The sequence below is a fragment of the Catharus ustulatus genome, chromosome 14 (assembly GCF_009819885.2).
Source record: "Catharus ustulatus isolate bCatUst1 chromosome 14, bCatUst1.pri.v2, whole genome shotgun sequence".
Lineage (NCBI taxonomy): Eukaryota > Metazoa > Chordata > Aves > Passeriformes > Turdidae > Catharus > Catharus ustulatus.
Window position 1 is genome coordinate 4,156,409 of NC_046234.1, and position 20,081 is coordinate 4,176,489.

Sequence of the window (20,081 nt, forward strand, 5' to 3'; positions counted from 1 at the left end):
CGCTCCCCATCCCTCAGCCCGGGCAGCGCCCCCTAGCGGCACACGAGCCCCGGGCACACAGCCGCGCGACTCCTCCCTCAGCCCCGCCCCCTGCCGAAGCCCCGCCCCCTCTCCGCGGATTGGTCGGCGCGGCCGAGGAGCACGGCGAAGCCCCGCCCCGTCCCGCGGCGCCCCCTGCGGGCCCCGCGGCGCCTGCGCAGCGGCGCCGGCCGTTGTTGTGGAGGGGCCGGTCAAGATGGCGGCCGGGCAGGGGGGCGGCGGCGGCAACAACGGCGCGGGCAGCGGGACAGGGACGGCGCCCGGGAGCGGAGCGGCGGGGCTCGGCATCCCCGCGCACCTGACTCTCTCCTTCTCGTCCGGGCCGCACTGGGGCGCGGCAGCTCTGCCGCAGTCGCACACGGTGCGCAGCCTGGAGCGGGCCCTGGAGGAGGCAGGCAGCTCGGGCATCCTGTGCCTGAGCGGGAGGAAGCTGCGCGACTTCCCCGGCAGCGGCTGCGACCTGAGCGACACCACACAAGCAGGTGAGGGGGTCCTGGCAGTGCCGGGCCGGGGCTGCGGGCGGGGGGCGCGTACCTGCTGTGGCGGCCGGCGGGGCCGGGCGGTGGCGGGTGCGGGGCCGTGGTGCGGGGATGCAGCGGGGGGGTCCCCGCGGTGGCAGGGGAGGGCAGTGGGGGCAGCCGAGGTGGGGACACGGGAGCGGCCGCTCTGGGTGAGGAGCGGGGACCCCGCTGTGTGGGGACAGTGGGGACAGTGGGGAGGCTCGGCAGGGACGGGCAGCGGGACGGGGTGTGGAGGATGTGGGGCTGCGGTGTCGGGGCTGCCCCGCGGGCGCGCTGGGGGCCGGTTCTGCCGCCTGAGTGCGGGGCGAGCGGCCGTGCAGGTGCGGGCTGTGAGCGGGGCACGCTGAGCCCGCTGTGTGCGAGCGGAGCGGGGCAGCCGGAGGTGGCGCGGAGCGGTTCTGTTTGAGCGTGTGGAAAGCACCGGGGTGTGTGCGAGTGTGGAAGGCACAGGGCTCGGGCTCTGTGTGTGTGTGTGTGTGTGTGTGTGTGTGCGCGCCGGTGCACAGGGCTCTGCGGGCAGAGCGGCTCCTTTCACCGCCCGGCCGTGCGTGTCCGAGCTCACCGTGCTGCTCGGTGTTCCGGGGCTGGAAGTCGCTTTCCCCAGGGTGGTGGGAGCGGAGCCGGCGCTCTCGGTGTGCCCGCGCTGCCGGGGCCGTGCGGGGGGAAGGTGCTGCGGTCTGTGTGCCTGCAGGGAAGCGGGGCGGGCTCAGGGAATCGGGCATTTGTCCCCTCTGTCGGTCTGTACGTGCCTTAAGGATGGGGAATTGCAGTTGGTGTGCCCGCAGCAGGGTGTGCAGGGTGAGGGGAGCGCTTGAGTTCTCCCTTCCGTGTTGTGCTTCGGTTGCACCTCCAAAGGTGTCGGGTCCCTTGCAATAAAAGCTGTATCGCCTGGGGCACCGCGGTCCCGGCTCGGCAGGAAGATGGTTCCGAGTGCGGCTGCGAGGGATGTGTGAGCATTCAGCAGTGAGTGTGGAGGGCTTGCTGTATTGATAAATGCTTGGGTATTGTGAGTGTGGGCATGGATTTACCCAGGCTTTTAGGTGACATAACATGGAGGCACTTTTCTGTATGGTTCCTAGAAAACAAAGCTGAATTTTCCACGGAGGTTCTCTCATATTGTGGCTCATCTCCATTTCCTTGTGGGTTTTTTTGCTGCTGGGGTAGTTGCTGAAAATGGATAATTTTAAATAATGTGCTAGACGAAAATATTACTGAGAGGCCCAGGATCTTTTGTTCACAAATAGTAGTGGCTTTTGAAAATGTTGTTTGAGTGAATTTATGCTGTGGGGGGTTTTGTTTTGTTTCATTTTGTTTGGGGGATTTTCTTTCTCTATGGGTTATGAATAGTTGGCATATTGTTTGGAATAGGAGACTGTCCATGGTGGTACCTGGAAATAAAAAAGGTTCCATGAAATAATGGAAGCTGGAGTTTTCCTGGTAGTAGCATTAAAATGTATTTAGCAGTGTTGTCGGTCACTGCTTTCTGTAGATATTCAATAACCAAATCACTCAGAAAGAAAGAAACATTGTAGGCATATAGGCAATCTATTATTAAAAAGACTTTCTGTATCTTGAAGCTGGTCCATCAAGGATGTATTTTTTTGTTTGCTTCTAATTATTGCTGTGCTTTTTGGTAGGTTTTTTTGTCCATTTATTATGAATCTCAACATTCAGTCAGAGCTGTGTGCAATGATCTTCTTTTTCTGTTTTAGGATGTAGTAAAGCTCAGTCATTCCCATCAGAATTGAATTGTTATTCTGAATGATGGTGTGAAAATATTTTAAGAGCTCTCTCTTGCAGAAATAGCTTTATTGCTTGCTGCTCTAAAATCCTGTACTGAAACAGTTAATCTGGGTCTATGTAAGTACCATCTTGGGAGAATCCTGATTTAATGTAGTCCTGGCCTGTGAATGAATCCTGGTGAAATACAGATTTTAGACGTCTTTCAGAAGATGCTTGTAAACAAAAGACCTGTAATCTGTATTTTGACTTGATCTGTAGAAATGTTTGTCAAGCAGTACTGTGCTGGTGAATCATGGACATCCTTGACAGTGTCAGTGTGGCCTGAAGCTCAATGGGGAATTAGCAGCTTCCTCAGAGGAAACAGTCATGCAGTCATTGGTATTTCTTTAGCAGTTATCCCTGTTTCACATGCAAATATTCCCATGAGGTTCCAGGCTGAGGCATAGGAGATGGGGGCTTGGGTCACAAATCTTTGCAGTTTCACTTTCTGTTTTAAGTCAGTGACTCTGAAATTCAATTCTGTGGTACTTGAAACAAATATTTAAAAAAAACCCAGCTTCTGGCCAGTGTGGATGTAAACAATTTCTTTCCCATATCACCAACCCTTAGGCAGTAGGATCTGCAGAGTTACTGTAAACCCAGAATATTCTATCTTTGTATCAGTAAACTCAGCAAGAGCTGTGTTGAAGCACAACTTCTGTTGATTTATCAAAAATAGCTTGGGTTTTTATTTTGCATCTAACTTACATAATGCTTTGCCAATACTTAATTTGCAAATACCGAGGCATTCTTTTTTGTATTTTAAATGATATGTCTAAAACATAGTGACCATTTCTGTCTGTTTGTCTTTTCGTTTGTTTGTTTTTAACTGTGAATTGTCCTTGCAGCACTTTCGCCAAGAAATCCTTATTTTATTATTTATCTGAATTTGTCTTATGGCTGCCCAAACAGATCTTTTGTTGCTTTTAGTGAACTTTTGAAGAGAAAATAAAATCATAGTTCTTGAGAAATCAAGAGATATCTTGAATATTCCGGTAATTTTATGTGTAATTTTGCTTCAGTATGAGCAGCATTAGGTCCCCTGGCAGTTAAGTAATTGAGTCTATCACATCAGTGTAATCACAGTCTGCTAGCTGAAGAGTTGTGTGTTTGCTGTTTTATTTTATTAAAGATAGGTTCCTGTGCTATACTGTCAGACTGAACTAAGTCAACCTGTGCCTTTAGCATTTTGCCCCCCTTTTAGTAAGCACTTTTTAAAATGAATTTAATAAATACAAAAGGTGTGTGACCAACAGCTCCAGTGGTGCTATCAGGCTTATTTGTTTATGGTTTTGTCACAACAGTTTCAAATGCCATTTTTTAATTCTGGGGGAACTCCCAGGCAGTTATAAGTAGGTGAATGATTGCCTGTAAATAGAATGTTGAAGTTTCTCCTTTCTCCCTCCTCATAGCATGGAGGAGTAACATGAGTGTATTCCAGTATGACTTGAGAGTGAGCCCTCCTATTGTGGCCAGTGCCAGTCTTGGCATGGCATTGTTGGAGACCATTGTCATGAGTCTGTCACTTTTTTTCGTCCTGTTTATGGCCCTTCTAAGGTATATTGTCATTCACATGATTGCAGATTAAGGCCCCAAGGCTTAATATTGAGTGTGAAATGCATAAGAATGTTAATTTATAATGCAGTTCTGCCTCTACAGTATGCACTTCTAAACCATTTACATTTTCCTTTCTGAATAAAATTATTTCTGTTGTGGAGCCAATGTTGAGTAAATTGAGGATGGCAATAACTGAAGAGCAACAACAAATCCAGTATTCAACTAAAAAAAAATTAGCATTTATATATGATATCCTAAATCTCGATTACATTTTGGAAATCAAGCACATTGCAAAATGTGGTTCTTCAGCAGCATTTCCTTCAGATTGGAACAAAAAGAGGAACTCGGATTCTATGGGTTTTGGGGGAGAGGGGCTGGTGTTTGTGCTCTGAAATGCATCTGATGCAAAATCTGGAAATGACGCAGTTTCTAAACAGTTAGGGAAGTTTTCAGCAGTGTTCTCACAGCCTGTCCAGTGTTCGGGCAGGGCGGAAGTGAACTCTGTGTGCTTGAGGCTTTCTTGCTGAAGGCACTCTAAAGGAACCTTGTTAAGGGGACTTGGTGTGGTGAGCAAGTTCAGTTCAATGATTTGAAGTTAAAGGAGCTGATTATTGCTATTTGGCTGCCTAAAAGGATGCCACTTATATCTTAATATTTTAAAAACCCAATAAATTTAGTGTTACAGCCTTATCTAAAATACTGACCTGCAAAAACGTGCAATGTGTACTTTTTGACATTTTTTTGACTCTTTGTCATCCCCATCCATCAAAATTAGATTTACCATTGGCAATTTTTGTTTTGTAATATCCATCATCTAACATCTGTAATATTTCTGTGTTTGATCAACTCAGGAGCTTTTTTAAATATGTGTTTCTACTTTTTACTGATTGTTTGCAGAGGTGGGAAATAGTTTAGATTGTGAATTGTATTGCAAAACCTTGTGCAATAAAGAAAAATGGAGTAGCTTTTGCTTTTTGAGATACTCTTTTTGGTGAAGTGTGTTTTCCCATTTAAGTTGTGCTGCTTGGTTGGAGCTGATTCAAGAGTACATACTCATATTCCCAGCAAGGCTGGCATTTAGTGCTGAAATCTGTCCTTAGCAAAAAGGTAACTAGATCAGGGCTGAAGGCTGGAGTTCCTGAAGGCTGGAAGATGTGAATTTATTTGATACTTTTTTGTGATAAAATAATGACAGTGGGAAGAGGCTTTTGAGTTCTCTGCTGTTCTGTGGCTGTCTAACAGTCTGATCTTCATCGTTCTTCCAGCCTGGGATTGTTTGCCACTTGCTGGGAGAATGTGCTGACAGGTCTGGAGGAGGTCACACACTTCAGGTGAAAATGAAAAATAAAGTCTTATTCTCTGGTATAGAACTAAAATAGTTTTGTGCTTGGCAGACGTGGTTGTCACAAATGTGTTTCCAAGTGTCAAAGTATGCCTTCTGAAGCAAGGTTTGTGTAGTTAAAAGGTTGAAGGAGCCCTGAGCCCCAGCTCCCTGGCAGCTGAGCAGCAGGTGTAGCTGTAGGGAGCAAATCCCCGACCATCTGGGTATTAAACCCAGCACTCCTGCCATTTGTCACTTGAGCACCGTTCCACAGGTGAAAGCAGGATGTGTGACAGGAACTTCTTCTGTTGAAGACTGACCTAGAACTAAAAGGTTTGTGAGAATGCTTCAGGTTGGTACATGCAGTAATGAGAGATACTAGAGAATTATCTTTAAGCTAATAGAAGAGGCTGTGGCTGTTCTTAAATGCTGCCATGAGGTCTGGCATGAGTAGACCAGAGTCAGCAGGAGGCACCAGCCAATGAGAGCAGATGCTGGAGTTGCTGCAACGGGGGCCTCCAGGTCTCAGCAGAACATGCTGGGATTGTTGCTAGACCCTGTTCACTCAGAGCCCATGGGCTGCCCAGTTTCTTCTTTCATTTTAGTGCAGTTGCCTTGTTCTCCAGTGTTCTTTGTCTTCCAGCAGTTTAGCTAGCTTAAAAATTGTTTCTGCTTAGTTTATCCGGTGACAAGCCATTTTATCTGCACAAAAGATAAACTGTGTAGTAAACACTGATTGCTGCAGATTGGTTATAGCTTTATCGTGTCTGTTTAGATTGTAAGCTCGTCAGGACAAAGGCTTGCATGTGTGTTGCTGAGCATACAGAGGCTGGTATAAGTCTTGGGAATTTTGTGTATATTTGAAGTATTCCTTAACAAACCCAGGCTTTGCTTCATTGCCAAATGAGGATTACTTTCCCTTCTATTACTTGTCTGTGAAACAGAAATTTGGAATTAAAGAATTTTGAAGCCAAAACAGGAATTGTCAGAATTAAGCCAATAAGTGATAGTGAGTTTAAGTGGGAGGAAGATGCCTTGTCTATAATATGCCAGCTTAAGAAGTCTTGCTGACTTGTCAAGAAAATACATTTCACTTTTTCTGGTAGTAAAGCATTTTAGAAATTATACTCTAGACTAAATACTGAAGTGCCCAAAACAAAAAAGGCTTCTAGTGGGATTTTCTACTTACCAGTTCAAACTCTGAAAGATTTGCAGAACCAAGACACCTTCAGTAATGGAGAGGAAGATAATCCTTAACATAAAGTAATGGATTATGTCCTTTTGACATGGTATGGAATTTACACCTTCATGTGCCAAACTGAGGAGTGATCCTGGTGATGTGTGCTTTATTTTCCATTTAAATCATACTGTGCTAAAATAGCTGAACACACTCCAGAGTTGGACTGTATTAACTTGTGTTGGAAATGTCTAGATCTTTCTAATGTTGCAACATGATGAAGAATTCCCTGAATTCATCTGTTGAGTTCATCCTCATGTTACAAAATGTGGAATATGTAAAATTTTCTTGAGAAAGGATGTTCTTTGATCTTTGTGTACTTTCAAGCCTGCTTGGCAAGGAGGGAAATTTAATCCGTGAAACAGCATCTAACAGGTGAAACCTGAGTGATGTCTGGGTGTTAAAAAAACCCCATAGATTACTGGCTTAAAAATTGCCTTGTGAAGATTTAGGGCTTGACAGGCTTCAGTGATCTCAGATGTGGGGGATGCTTAAAACAAGGCTTGGGGATAATGATGTAACACTGATAGTGGGCACAGGGAGTGCAGAATTTACAGACCACAAGGACAATTGGCACAACTCCTGAGATAAGAATGAAGCCTGTAAATCCAACTCAGCATCTCTCTGCTGAAACAGTTCTGAGTGGATAAAAGATAATTCTGGCACGGGGAGGTGACAACAGTCACTGATGGACCACCAACCCAAGAAAGCCACTGACCCAAAGGAGGAGAGACTGGGCACATGGACTAATCAGCGTGGGAAGCAGGAGAGGCCATTAGCCGATACAAGATAGAATACTGATTATTAAGAGAACTGTGTAGCAAATTAACACTAATTCCTTTCTTTGGTATAATGTATATAATAGTAAGAAGTTTTGATAATTGGTGTGCTTGACTTGTGGAATACCCCATAGCACCCAGGCTTGCCCAACTCTGAAATAAATAATCGGTGCCTCTCTCAAGTGTGTAACTATTGGCTTGTTGCAACTCGAGTAACAAATCTGATTTGTGTGGACAACACTACAGATCAGCATGAGCATTCACAGCATTCCCCCCAATTGTTCCAGCCTTTAGATAGAGCTGCTAGTTTAGTTTTCTGCTGGTAGAGATTTCAGGAAAAACCTCACATACTTGAACCAACATGTGATGGGCGGAGGCAGCTTACATGAAAAACAAGAATTGCTTGAGTCAAACTGCTAATTTAGACATGTTCACTGTAGGTCCCAGTGTAAACTGGGAGACTGGGCTTAGTGACAGTGGGCTGGAATAGTGGGTTCCTTAAGGCTGCTTTGATTTCTGAGCCAGTATGCTAGATCTCAGTTTTTTCTCCCTGGTAGCAGAAGTGTGAGAGACAACCATTGGTGTATTCCAGTTACAGAAATATTTATTTCATATGGAAGAACTGTGGTTCAGTCTGACAGGGTGTTTTATTTTTTATTGAAATCTCTAAAGTACTAAAAGTATATTTTAAAAAAAATATTTTATTTTTATTTAGAAGTGCTGATTAGCATGAAAACCAAGAACTCAGAACCTGTCAGATGGAATTTCTGATTGCCTGTACTCTACCCTTCCTCTGTACTTGATGTGAAACCTCAATTACGTTGTTGTGTAGTTTCTTTGTTTCTCCTTTTAATTGCACAGATTAAGTCTGTAACTAAATTTAGGAGTGGGTATAACCATAAAGCAGTTATTTCCTATATCTTCAGTTGTTTGATTTAGAATCCGAATACCATTTTGATATCTGTTTGTAATACCTTTTCACAAAACCAGAAGCTATTCCATGCTGTAAAAAGCCCAGGTGAAGAAAAGTAAAAGCTACTTGTAGCCACCTCTAGTCCTGGGAGTGTTTTTTCTTTCTTCTGAACGGAAGGCAGACTGCTTCTACTTGACTTGAGTATATACAATAGATAAAAATCAAGTTAAATATTGCTACATAAGCTTTTTAAGAATAGACTTCAAATGTACACAGCTTTCCTTGACAATTTGTGGTCAGCTTAGTTTCCTGAGAGCTAAAGGGTTTTGGCAGGTATTCTCAGCTTCCTGAGCTGAGAGCTGATGGGTGCTCAGTTTGTTCTATGTTGTCCTTTACCATTGCTCTTAATGTTGGAGAGCAAATGTTGATTTATATGTGAAATTCGCAGTTACATGGATTTATGGTGTTGTAATTCTTGAAATTTCTGTGACAGTAAATTTGAAATTTTTGGTCTCCTTTGCAAGTGAAATGGTTGCTGTTTATATCAGTATGAGAAATCATTGTGTCTGGATGTGTTTTAATTGTTCAGTACTTCATTTTGCAACATAAGTAAGTCTGAAGAATTCTGATATTTATTATTATCTAGGTTTGTTTTTCCTTTGAAGGGAATATTTTAAAACATTTCTGTGTAACAGCACTACTCATGCATTAAGATTGGAACTGAAACTACAAGTAGATGTGTAGAGTTTGAAGGAAATGGTGGAGGGACGACATCCCATTTGAGGTGAGCTTGGGAAGCTTTAGAGTTCCTTTCTCCTGAGGCTCCTTCTCCAATTTGTTGAGAAACTAATCAGGGCAGGAAGAGATGTGTGTGTTGTGACTAACCACAGAAATTGCACTTAGCATGAGCAAACCAGTTTCATTGTCTATGTAACATAACTTTCTTTAGTCAGTGGTTTGTGGACATTGACAGCTTGTGCCTCCTGGAGATACCACGTGCAGGTGTTTCTGTAGTGTTTGAGGCTACTTTTTTCTTATCCAGAATCATCTTGCATGTGACAGACAAATGAGTTTTACCCATATTCTGTGTGGTAATTTATGTTTAGATTGACTAAAAGAGTATCTTTAGGATCAGGTCTTAACACTTGTTTTTAAGCATCTGTTCTCTTCTGTCGGACTAATTTTACAGCTACAACTGTTCTTAGACTTTGGTTAGCTTAGGCTAAAGCATTACTAGAAAAGCTACCTAGGAAAATCTGTATAGCTAGGAGAGTAGTTCTGGGTTTTGAGGAGTGAGGAGTGTGGATTTTTATGACCTAGTTTCTTAATAACATTTTGGAGCAGACAAAAGGCTAACACCAATATTCTGGATCGGCAACATATTTTTATGAAAAATATAATACCAGGATGAGGTTCAGTGTAAATTTCCTAGCTGAGCCTTGTATTTCAAGTTCAACATGTAGTGCATGTAATATGTGAGTATAAAATGATTGTACTGGTTTGCATAAAAGGCCAGTCCATTGTATCATCCTGTTCTGATGGTAAGCAGTGCTGCTTAGGGAAAAGTGCAAAACCAAGGCAAGTGTGATGTTAATACTGCTGAAATACCTGGCTGCACACTGCTGTAATCTGACAGTTTGAGCTTTTTGCTTTCCCTGTTAATCATGGCTTAAATTTATACAAGATAACTTCTCACTTTTTGTAGCTTCCTTTCCAGACTGATTTCCTGAAATTCTTTCCTTTAGATCTTTCTATATATTGTTTTTTAATCACTGTCTTATAGTGAATAAAGACTTTACTTTTTCTGTCAAGAAAACTAAAGGAAAACCAGCTTCTTCCTATTTTTCTAGTTCCTCTTTCAGATTTAACCTTAGTAATGGTGTGCTTCTCACTTTCATTGTTCCTGCAGATGTAGTGTATTGAAATACCCTGTGGTTCATGAGTAGGCATGGGGTAGTGTCTTCTGTTTAGTCTTCACATAACACTCTGAGAGTTTTCCAATCTGAGCTGGTTAAGGAAAGGATTCCTACATTCTCACTTCTAGAGGAGTTGTCAACCTAAATCATCTGTGGTTCTGCATTTAGCAGCTTTCCTTGCTTCTCCAGTGTATTAACCCTTACAAAGCTATTCTCAAGTGCTAGCAGCCTGCTTTCATTTCAAGTGAGATAGAAGCTGTCTTGTTTATGGAGGAGCCCTCTATTTCTTTTTCAGACTGTATTTTCTTGGTCATTTATTGTAGTATTAGTCTTCAGAAAGTACCTAAATTACCTAAGTTTCACATCTACATTTTATTTACCATAATAGGCAATACTATCTCATAAACTTCTTGCTTGTTATGAAAATGTTTTGGAGTAGAAATCATTCTTTAGTTTGGATAAAAATAGTTTACTTGATTTTAAAAAGCTGCAAGTACATTCAGTATGAGAACATTATGGAAAACTATAGATACTCTAATCTTTCTCTACATAAAAATCTGAACCAACCCCTGGAGCTATTCTAATGCTGTTTTGCAATGATGGAAGGAAAAATTGCTTGGAATAGAAGTTGTGCTATCTCCTACCTCTTTATTTTTTTTAATTTTATTGTAGAGAGATAGCAGGTGTCATTTCCTATTCTAATAGGGTTTCTGGGTTTCATAATAATCCTTGGCCCACAGTGTCTTCACAGCCATTGTCTCCAGAGAAGTGGTTTCTACAGTAATACACAAATAAAGTGACCTTGGTATGTATTTTTTGTGCAGCTGTGTGGGTTCTGTACCAGGGCACACTGAGGGGCTCCATCCAGACTGTGCTGATGTGATTTGTGCCTGGCCAGGCTGGAAGCCTCAGCTGGTTTATGTTCCCTGTGGAGGGAGGGTTGGTGCATCCTCTGCTTATTGTCTGGCCTGCCTCTAGATTTTATTTCTGCAGAAGGAATAGCACAGGTGTTTTTTAACCTTAAACTTCCAAGATGTGTGGTTGAGGTGTGGCTGGAAGCAAATATAGCAGCAAAATTTTCATGGTGCCCTTGAGCTTTCTTGTTCAGGTCTAACCTACAGTGCTGCTCCTGGGACCAGTGGCTGTAGGGTGGGATTTTGTCATTTGTTTTGTAGGCTAGAACTTTATACCAGCCTTCAGTCACCTTTCCGGCTGCTAATAAAGCCAGGTCAGGAAGAGGCTTAAAGCTGGGGGTCTTTTTCAGAATGGGTTTGTATTCAAGAGTTCAGCATGTGGTGGAGGTTGTAGAACTGGGCCAGCAATAAAACTGTGGGCATCTCTTCTGCACACAGGTGTCACACTCTGCTGAATATTAAAACAAGAGAGCATTTGTTTAAGAAGGGTTTTGCAGAAAACTTCCATCTGAAAGCTGTCATTTTTCTGTAACATTTTGAAAACTGATGTAGTGGAAAACCAAAAATGAACTTCACCGGTTGTGAAAACTTTATCAAGCATGTTAATTTTTTTAATAAGCTTTTTAGGTTTTGGGGTGATATTCAGTTTTAGTGAACTTTATTCTATTTTTCTCACAGTTGATTAGGAATGCTACTCCTTCAACCCAGGAACATATTTTTCTGCCTCTTGCAGGTAGTTTGCAGAATTCTGCATCAGCAGTGGATACCCTGATTTATAGGAAGAGTTTGGGCTACTTGAGAATGTTTTTTAGAAATAATGGAGTAACAGCCAGATAGCACACAAAATTTCACATATTCTAGACTTCAAGAAGTAAAGCTAAAGCTACTGCCAAAAATAACACCACAGGAAAATGGTGTTTCATTGTACCAGTCCATTTTGTTTGCTGGTCACCTGCAGAACACTGTGGAGGCCATTCCCTCTGCTCAGCACCCTGGTGTCCTGCATTCAGCCTGTTGTGTGGCAGCATCTCAGGGTGTTCTCTGCGCAGCTTTCCTCCACCCTTCTGTGCTGCAGCTCGTGCCGGTGTGAGCAGGGCTCTGCCACAGGTGAGCCTTTATTCAAACTGGGTGTGTGCCAGGTGAGGGCCTGGCTCTCATCCATCCTCCAGCTGGGTGCTGTCTGTGCACTTCCTGAAGGCACGTTCTCTGCTGCTTGCCAGGCTGCTGCTGTTGAAGCTAAGCAATGCTGATTGCAGTGTTGGCCCTGAGAAATGCTGCTCATAGCTGGTTTGCCAGTTAAACTTCAGGTTGTTGAGCTCTCTTTGAACCTGACAATGACTTGGAGCCAATTTTCCAACCGTTTTCTAAACTTTTTGTAGAACTGTTCATTCCAGTGATAATGTGATGGGAGCTAAGCAGAAACAGTTATTCCATGTGAGTGTTAAAAACTGAGAAGTAAAACCTGAAATAGCAAGGGATCTGTATTACTTCTCTGTTAGAAGAGTTTGTTCAGCATTTCTGAGAAACCACATCCTTTTGAAATGTCTTGGGTTGACAAGCAGAGTTCCTTTCAGAAGACTAGACAGTTGTTCTCAAGTAAATTTCTCTTTCTTTCAAGGTAGTTTGGTGGATTTCTGATGGCATAGCTTTTGTTAGTTTAGCTGGCAATTTCCACAATTCTGGATCACGTTTCATTTGTGTTTTCTGGTTCTTTTCAAGGTTTCATTTAGTCAGAGGTGCTGTGCATTTTGGTAATGCTCTGTCTTGTCATAACCCTTGCATGCAGATTTGCATAGTGCAGTCATGCATTGTCAGAATAAGTCTAGCTCAAGAATTCTGTTTCCATGGTCAAAGATATCTCCTCTTTCTGCTTTTAGGCCAGGTTACATTACATCTGCACTTTTACAGATAAATACCTGCATTGGTTTTTGCAACTTTATCCTCTTTTTAGTTAAGTTACAAATGTGTAGCTGGAGAAGGTCAGTTACTGTGTAAGGGTGCTTTGGAAGCTTGGCTGTAGCATTGCAGATACATTGTACAATGATTCTAATGTAGCTGTCAAACAGGAGAAATAACATTGGGTTTGTACCTTGATTTACTGTTGTGCCTAGAGCTGGGGGGGAGGAAACCTAGGAATTGCACAGAACAAAGACTCAATAGAGGAGGGACAGTCATAATTGATATTCAGTGTCACTGCAACCGTAACTATGTAGTAGGAAATGTATTTTTGAATTCCTGTCACTCTTCTACTTTCTGTTGTAATTGCATATTGAACAATAATCTTTCAGTATTTTAAGACATTTTTGTGTATTAATTATATGCGGTAGCATCTGGTAAAACTGAATTATTTTGCACTTCTTGCAACACCTAAATTTTTAGGAGCATGACAAGAATAACAGTGGGTACTTTTATCTTCCCTTACTGCAGGGGAAGTCTTGACTAAAAAAGGATTTTTTTTTTTCTATTTGCTTCTAGATCTTTCAAAGAACAGATTTACTGAAATTCCTCCTGATGTCTGGCTGTTTGCACCTCTGGAAACTTTAAATTTGTATCACAACTGCATCAAATCCATTCCAGAATCTATTAAAAATTTACAAATGCTTACCTACCTTAACATTAGGTGAGTAATGGTGGTTGGTTTTGGCCTTTATATAACATATTTCCTTAGAGAGTTGGTGTTTTGCTTCATCAGGTCATTGTGTTTGCAGAGTTTTCTTTGTTTCTGATGTTATGTGGACAGTGTTCAGTAACTACAACTGTAAAATTTTGCTGCTATCAAGAGGCTAAATTACTCTGACCAGAAAGTCCTGCTCATTTAGCATGTTATTTACATCACTGCTGTACTGCTCTTTTTAAACTTGGAGAACATATGGTTGGATTTTCTCACTAGAACAGAAGATGGATATGAGCTCTGGAAGGAGAGGGAATCTAGAAAACTCTCCTGACCCTGTTTTTCACAATACTCCTTGTTTCTGATACTGGCTGCATCAATTCCAAAGCAGTTTTCTCAGAGAGCTATTTTCTCTTAAGAGTTATTTAAATCCCCAAAACCTACTGTGTCTCAAAATTGGCAAATATCAGTTCTTACAGTACTAATTCATAAGTATTTTGCCTGTCACAATTTTAAAGAGGATTAATGAGATGAAAAACTGCAATATTTTCTGGAAGAAATATGGCCTTTCTTCAGCAGCAGCCCACTACTCTTTTGATGGTGTTTGAGGTACTGAATACAAGTCTTCACACAGAAATGCTGTGTAGTTCTAACTCTTCCTTCAAGAGTCGAGTCTCCTGGTGATCCTTTGCCAAGCTGTGCTTTGTCCTCATTTCTGTGTATCTGTCCAAGGGCTGATTTTGCAGTGCAGGCACGTGTGGGCTGTAACATTGGAGAAAGGCTAAAATCCTGCCTTCCTAGCCCAGGTGCTTTGTTACAGGAGAAAACCACATATTCTCACATTCTAATTGGGGCTTCAGATGGTGGAAGAAACATATTGAGCATATCATAGTAGAGAAGGCAGCTCCTTAAAACCCAAAACCTGAAAAAGCAGAGGAAATCTATGTTAGCAACATGAATGGCTGCTTCATTGCCACGTTTTAATAGTCAGTTCAAAATAAGTTTACTTGCACCTTCTATTTTTGCTTCTCATGCCTTCAACCAAAAAAGCCTGGCATATCTGCCTGAAATGCAGCATAAAAAGAGACTTGATTATATAGATAGGCGTTATCTGTATTGTTCATTTGGAATTTAACAGAAAGAATACATTGCTTTTTTAACAGTATTGCTAGAAATTTCTGTTCATTTTGTGGTGTAATGTTGCAGTTCTATAAACTCTAATAATGGAGAAAACATTAAAAAGAACCCAAATTTTTAGGTTATGAAAAGAGCACTCTGAATAAATGTCAGTTAAGTGCTAAAACTTCTGGTATTTTTCTTAATGTAGAATGAACCCAAGTATCAGCACTTAAAAGTTTTTTGGTTTTTTTGGTCAGAAATAAAGCTAGCTCTACCTAAATCAAGAACAATTAGTGATATTTTTTTTTTTTTTACTTTTATACATGAAAGGACTTTTTTTCATATCACATCTGAACGAGCTTGTTTTTCAATGACTTTTTAAAATGTACCTTATTAGAAACATTTTATGGCAGTGGAAGTCCCTCAACGTGGGTAGTTTTCTCAATATAGATTTAAATCCAATAGTGGAAAACAGTGTATTTCATGTCTACAGAGCAAATATACATGCATACACCTGGAAAATGATATACACAGAAGAAATACATTTTAATTAAGGCTTACTTTCTAGCCTATTGCTCAGCAAAATAATTAAACGTTTAGGGCTTTTTGTGATGGCTCAGGAGGGGCACAAGATGGCATGAGAATCAATGGCCTTATATAAAGTTCTGGCTTGGCAGACTCTCAGATCAAGTGGTGCTTCTGAAGGTTCTTCTATCAGCAGGATCAAAGCAAGTGGCAAACATTTCTTTTAACAGATTTCTCTGTGCATTTTGGTGTTAAATTCTGTCCTGTGAAATGGGGATCTTAAACTCATGTGCCTGAAATAGGCTGTACCTGACAAGGGATTTGTGACAGACATTGTGGATGAAATTGTAATAGGTGGAAAAAGTCATCTGGGATGGGAGAAAATTTGTACAATTTACATACAAAAGATATTCTAAACCAGCCTTGCTTGTCCCTTTTTCTTGCTTTCAAGTCGAAATCTTTTGTCAACGTTGCCAAAATACCTGTTTGATCTTCCACTGAAAGTTCTGGTTGTCAGTAATAACAAGCTGGTCTCCATTCCAGAAGAAATTGGAAAGCTGAGAGATCTAATGGAGTTGGTAAGTACAACTGTGAATCTGTGTAGTGAGTGCACTTACAAGCACTATATATATTCAGTACAGTAAATTATTAATATTATTTAAAATATAGAAATACAAAGTGTAAATTATGTTTCTGTGTTTTGTTGATTATTTTGGTTTATTTTTCAGGGTTGTCAAACCCACAATTAAGGACATAGTAGAGAGAGTTTCATTCCAGTACCTGTGATATACCTGTTTAGAACATAAGAAGGCTGGAAACACTCTGTGATTGTTCAGTCACTCTGGTCTACATAAATGAGTATTAAATTAGTGTCAGAAGTAGCTGTAGTCTGTGTTCACTTGATGCAGCTTTGTCACCCTCTAGTGCTTGTATCCAAAAAACTGGTGAGCCTGCTGTTGCTGTCTGTACATTGCTGTCTATTGCTGTCTTTTTTAGTTTTATGGGTTGGTTCAAGGCTTATTAAGGAAAAAGAATTTTTAGAAGAGGAGCAGCATGCCATTCAATTGCCAGCAATAGCACAAGAAGTTTTTGACAGATCTGGGAGCTGTACCAGGAACTTCTGATTCCTAGGCTACAGTATTCATTGATATAACTTCTTGAATTGAATTTCTGGGATCACTAAATACTTTAAAAACCAGCAAGTTCTGTTATGGTATATCTTCTCCATGGAAAATGCAAAATAGTGTGATTTCTATTCTTGAATTTCTTTTCTTTTAATAGTATGCTTTATAATAGTTTTGATCACAGTATTCCTCTGTGTAATTGCATTTAAGATGTTCAGTTGATTTATTAATTATATCTTTCTTAGGATATTAGCTGTAATGAACTTCAAGTTCTTCCCCAGCAAATAGGAAAATTGCAGTCACTTAGAGAATTGAACATAAGAAGAAATAATCTCCATATGCTGCCAGATGGTGAGCTACTCATCTTCTTTCCATTGATGTAGGCAAATTAGGTAAAGTGTTAAGAAGATAACTGATTCCTTTTTTTGTTTGCTTTTTCCTGAATGCAGAATTAGGAGACCTTCCCTTGGTAAAGCTGGATTTTTCTTGTAATAAAATTACAGAAATTCCCATTTGTTACAGAAAGTTACGTCACTTACAAGTTATAGTTTTGGATAACAATCCAATGCAGATACCACCAGCACAGGTTAGTATTAAAGCACAAGTACAGAAATTTGCATTAGGATCTTAGAGGAAGCTGTTCTAAGTTATACCAATCAAGTTTTCTTTTCTTTTAACTATATTTCTTGTATTTCTCCTTTGGGGATGTTATGGCTGTAAATGCAGTGCAGCAGGTATTTCTTAGAGTGTATTCTCAGCAGACATTGCTGTGTAATTAAGACTTCTTGTTGTTCCTCTGTTTCCTTACAGATATGTTTAAAGGGCAAAGTACATATATTTAAATTCCTCAGTATTCAGGCGTGCCTCAGAATAGATAAAAAACCAGATTCATTAGATCTTCCATCGTTAGGTAAACGAATCCCCTCCCAGCCACTCACAGACAGGTGAGTACTGGGGTTTTTGAGTATAGAGAAGATATATTGCAAAGGATGTTTATTTTTTTATGGAAGGTGAAACTACTGTTTCTTTCATTCTTGTGTGGTTTTTTTGTGTGTTTTTCTTAATATAGCATGGAGGACTTTTATCCCAATAAAAACCATGGACCAGACTCTGGCATTGGAAGTGATAATGGGGATAAAAGGTTGTCCACTACGGAAGTGAGTATTTTTTCACTGTTGAATTTGTAATTTCTGATTTTTTAGAACTTTCTCCTTTGTATTTTTTATCATTTGAGAAATACTTCAGTGAGTTGCATTTAATATTTTTTCAGTATGTGTGCAGTTGAGTTTAAACCCTTACACTGCCATATCAAACGCAAATTATTTATATATTTCTTTAACTTTTCTGGTTAAGGTTGATTGTAGTTAATATGATGGGAATATAGGAAATCATATAGAAATACCATTTCCATGTCAGTTCTGTACTAAATGTGAGTGTCTTTGCAGCCATCTGATGATGATACAATCAGCCTTCACTCCCAGGTGTCAGAGTCAACAAGGGAGCAGACATTAAGGAACGACAATCACGTAATGGGAAGTAAACTCGATCCACAGAAAGGTAATAGCAGTTGTGCATTTGTCATTTCAGGTAACAGAGATACTTTGCTTTGGTAATCTAGTGTAAGAAAATGGCACGAAATTACAGGATCATGTGTGGGTATTGCATGTTCATCAGTTCAGAAAACAATGTTATAATCACAAGCAGAAAGGGCTTTAGAGAAAGGAAAAAAAAGATTATTTCTTAAGAAGGCACAGTATCTATGTGTTATCTTTATTTGACATTTTTCATAAATACTGATTTCTCTAAGGCATAACATTTGGTCAAGAGAACTGTTTTTAATATTTTTCATATTCTTCATAAATCCTCCCTAGACCAGGAGGCGTTTGACTACATTGATCCCAATGCAGAGGAGGGAGCTCTTCCTGAGCAGGGAGATGCACAGACTGGCCCCCTGCTCTCCTATGTCAAGGTACCAGAGACTGAGAAAAGAGAAAAACTGTTCAGTGACCTCAATTTTTTTTCTTTTTTCCACCCCCCCTTAATTAAATTCTAACTTTTTTTTTTTTCATTTTGTTGAAGGAACGGGGAAAACATCCTGAGAAATCCCAGAAAACAGAACAAAATGAGGACTGGAGAGATGAAAAAAGGTAAATCTTCTTTGTCTTTTTTGAGGTTTTATTAATAGTGGCAGGGGTGATAGTGGGGGTTTTTTTAAGCTCCTTGTATATAGAGGAAAGAATTCTCAGAGTATTTTTCTTGGAGAGAGAATAAGCTTCCAGGATGCACTGCTTAGTTACTGCCATAATGAGCCATTTCTGTGTCTTGCTTCACTGAAGTCAGGCAGGTCACTAATGTTTAATTTTTCAGACTTCAGAAAGAACAACTGCTGGCTGAAGATGATGATGAACTCAAAGAAGTGACTGACTTGAGAAAAATAGCAGCTCAGTTGTTGCAGCAAGAACAAAAACACAGGTATAACAATATTAGTTAAAATAACTTCTGTTACAATTAATTTATTCTTTAACCTCTCTTACACCCAAAAGCTTTTGACACCTTATTTTGAGAACAGTTTTGTCCAGCTGCTAAAGAGTGAAGTGACAGACTCTGTCAAGATACCTGTACTGTGTTTCTTGTCTGAATTACACAGCCTCCCTACAGTTTGTTTGTGACAGGTTATTTTTATTTCAATACAAGCTAATTTAGGTGGTACTTCCTTCAGTCAATATCCTGTGGACTGAAATTTGTTTGAACATTATCCTGTCAAATGACAATATCTATGTATAAAAATAAATCATTTCAAATGCCTGCCTTTCTCTGCTTCATTGTGAGCATCTCAACAGAACAATTTTTGAAAAGGAGCCATGAAACAAGCAGCAGATTAAAGGAATGCAATAGAACAAGTTAGCAACTGTGTAAAATGAAGAACAGGAAGGAATTGCTGGAGTCATGTGGAAATGGCCAGGCTGGCATGGGAACAGTTTCTGTACTGTTCCTTTACCAAGCAGGCAAATGGCTGCAAGATACCTGGAGAGTGAGCTCCTCTGAGGTAGAATTTGTGTTTAATAATGGTTCCTGAACTAAAATAGTTTGTAACACTCATTCAGTATCCCACAGTAATGGATGAAAGTTCTTACCAACTTAAATACTGTTTTCTTTCAAGTTTGTGTAATTATGAGACCCTCCTGCTTTGCTTTTAAGATGGTTGAAATACATATGGAACCCTCAAAGAAACTGAGATCTCAATTGCAGGGTCTTAAAAACTCACCAGCATTTTATATTAGGTAAATATAGTAACAGGTAGTGTGCATGTGTGAAAGATAAAATAGGTTTTGCTTAGAAATCCAAGCCCTGTATTCAAGAATTGCTTGGTGTTCCCAGGAAGGGGAAAATAAGAATGAAATCTTAATGCTAGTGTGTTCTCAGTACCTGCAAATAAGACCAAGAATGCATAATTTTCTCCTATTAAGGAACAGAGAATGAGGGTGTTTTTCTATGATGGTTATTTATGTTTTCTATATTAGGTTTTTCTGTGATGGTTATTTATGTTCTTTGAGGCTCTTGTTTGATTATGTATTTCCCAGTTTTCTAATAATTTGAAATATTTTAAGCCACTCCTCTTCTGGAGTACTGCAGCTTGAATATTACCTGTCATATGTTGTCTTAATGCAGTGGTCTTGCTAATTGTTCTGCTTTGTCTTGAGTTATGCAGATGTGCAATCTTAA

The 20,081-nt window shown here is 40.5% G+C and overlaps 1 protein-coding gene across 3 annotated transcripts in view; it reads left to right on the forward strand.

The window, feature by feature from the left end:
- The first annotated feature begins 235 nt into the window (after nt 1-235).
- Nucleotides 236-20,081, forward strand: part of LRCH2 (leucine rich repeats and calponin homology domain containing 2) — a 42,555-nt gene continuing 22,709 nt past the window's right edge. For 2 of the 3 annotated variants that reach the window (XM_033072204.1, XM_033072205.1), the window contains exons 1-11: nt 236-521; nt 13,455-13,599; nt 15,686-15,812; nt 16,604-16,709; nt 16,808-16,944; nt 17,169-17,302; nt 17,428-17,515; nt 17,804-17,915; nt 18,230-18,327; nt 18,438-18,505; nt 18,726-18,830. In XM_033072204.1, coding sequence (XP_032928095.1) covers nt 236-521; nt 13,455-13,599; nt 15,686-15,812; nt 16,604-16,709; nt 16,808-16,944; nt 17,169-17,302; nt 17,428-17,515; nt 17,804-17,915; nt 18,230-18,327; nt 18,438-18,505; nt 18,726-18,830 — 1,406 coding nt within the window. Of the gene's footprint in view, nt 522-13,454; nt 13,600-15,685; nt 15,813-16,603; nt 16,710-16,807; nt 16,945-17,168; nt 17,303-17,427; nt 17,516-17,803; nt 17,916-18,229; nt 18,328-18,437; nt 18,506-18,725; nt 18,831-20,081 lie in introns of those variants that run through there. The other variant, XM_042779716.1, reaches the window with a different exon arrangement.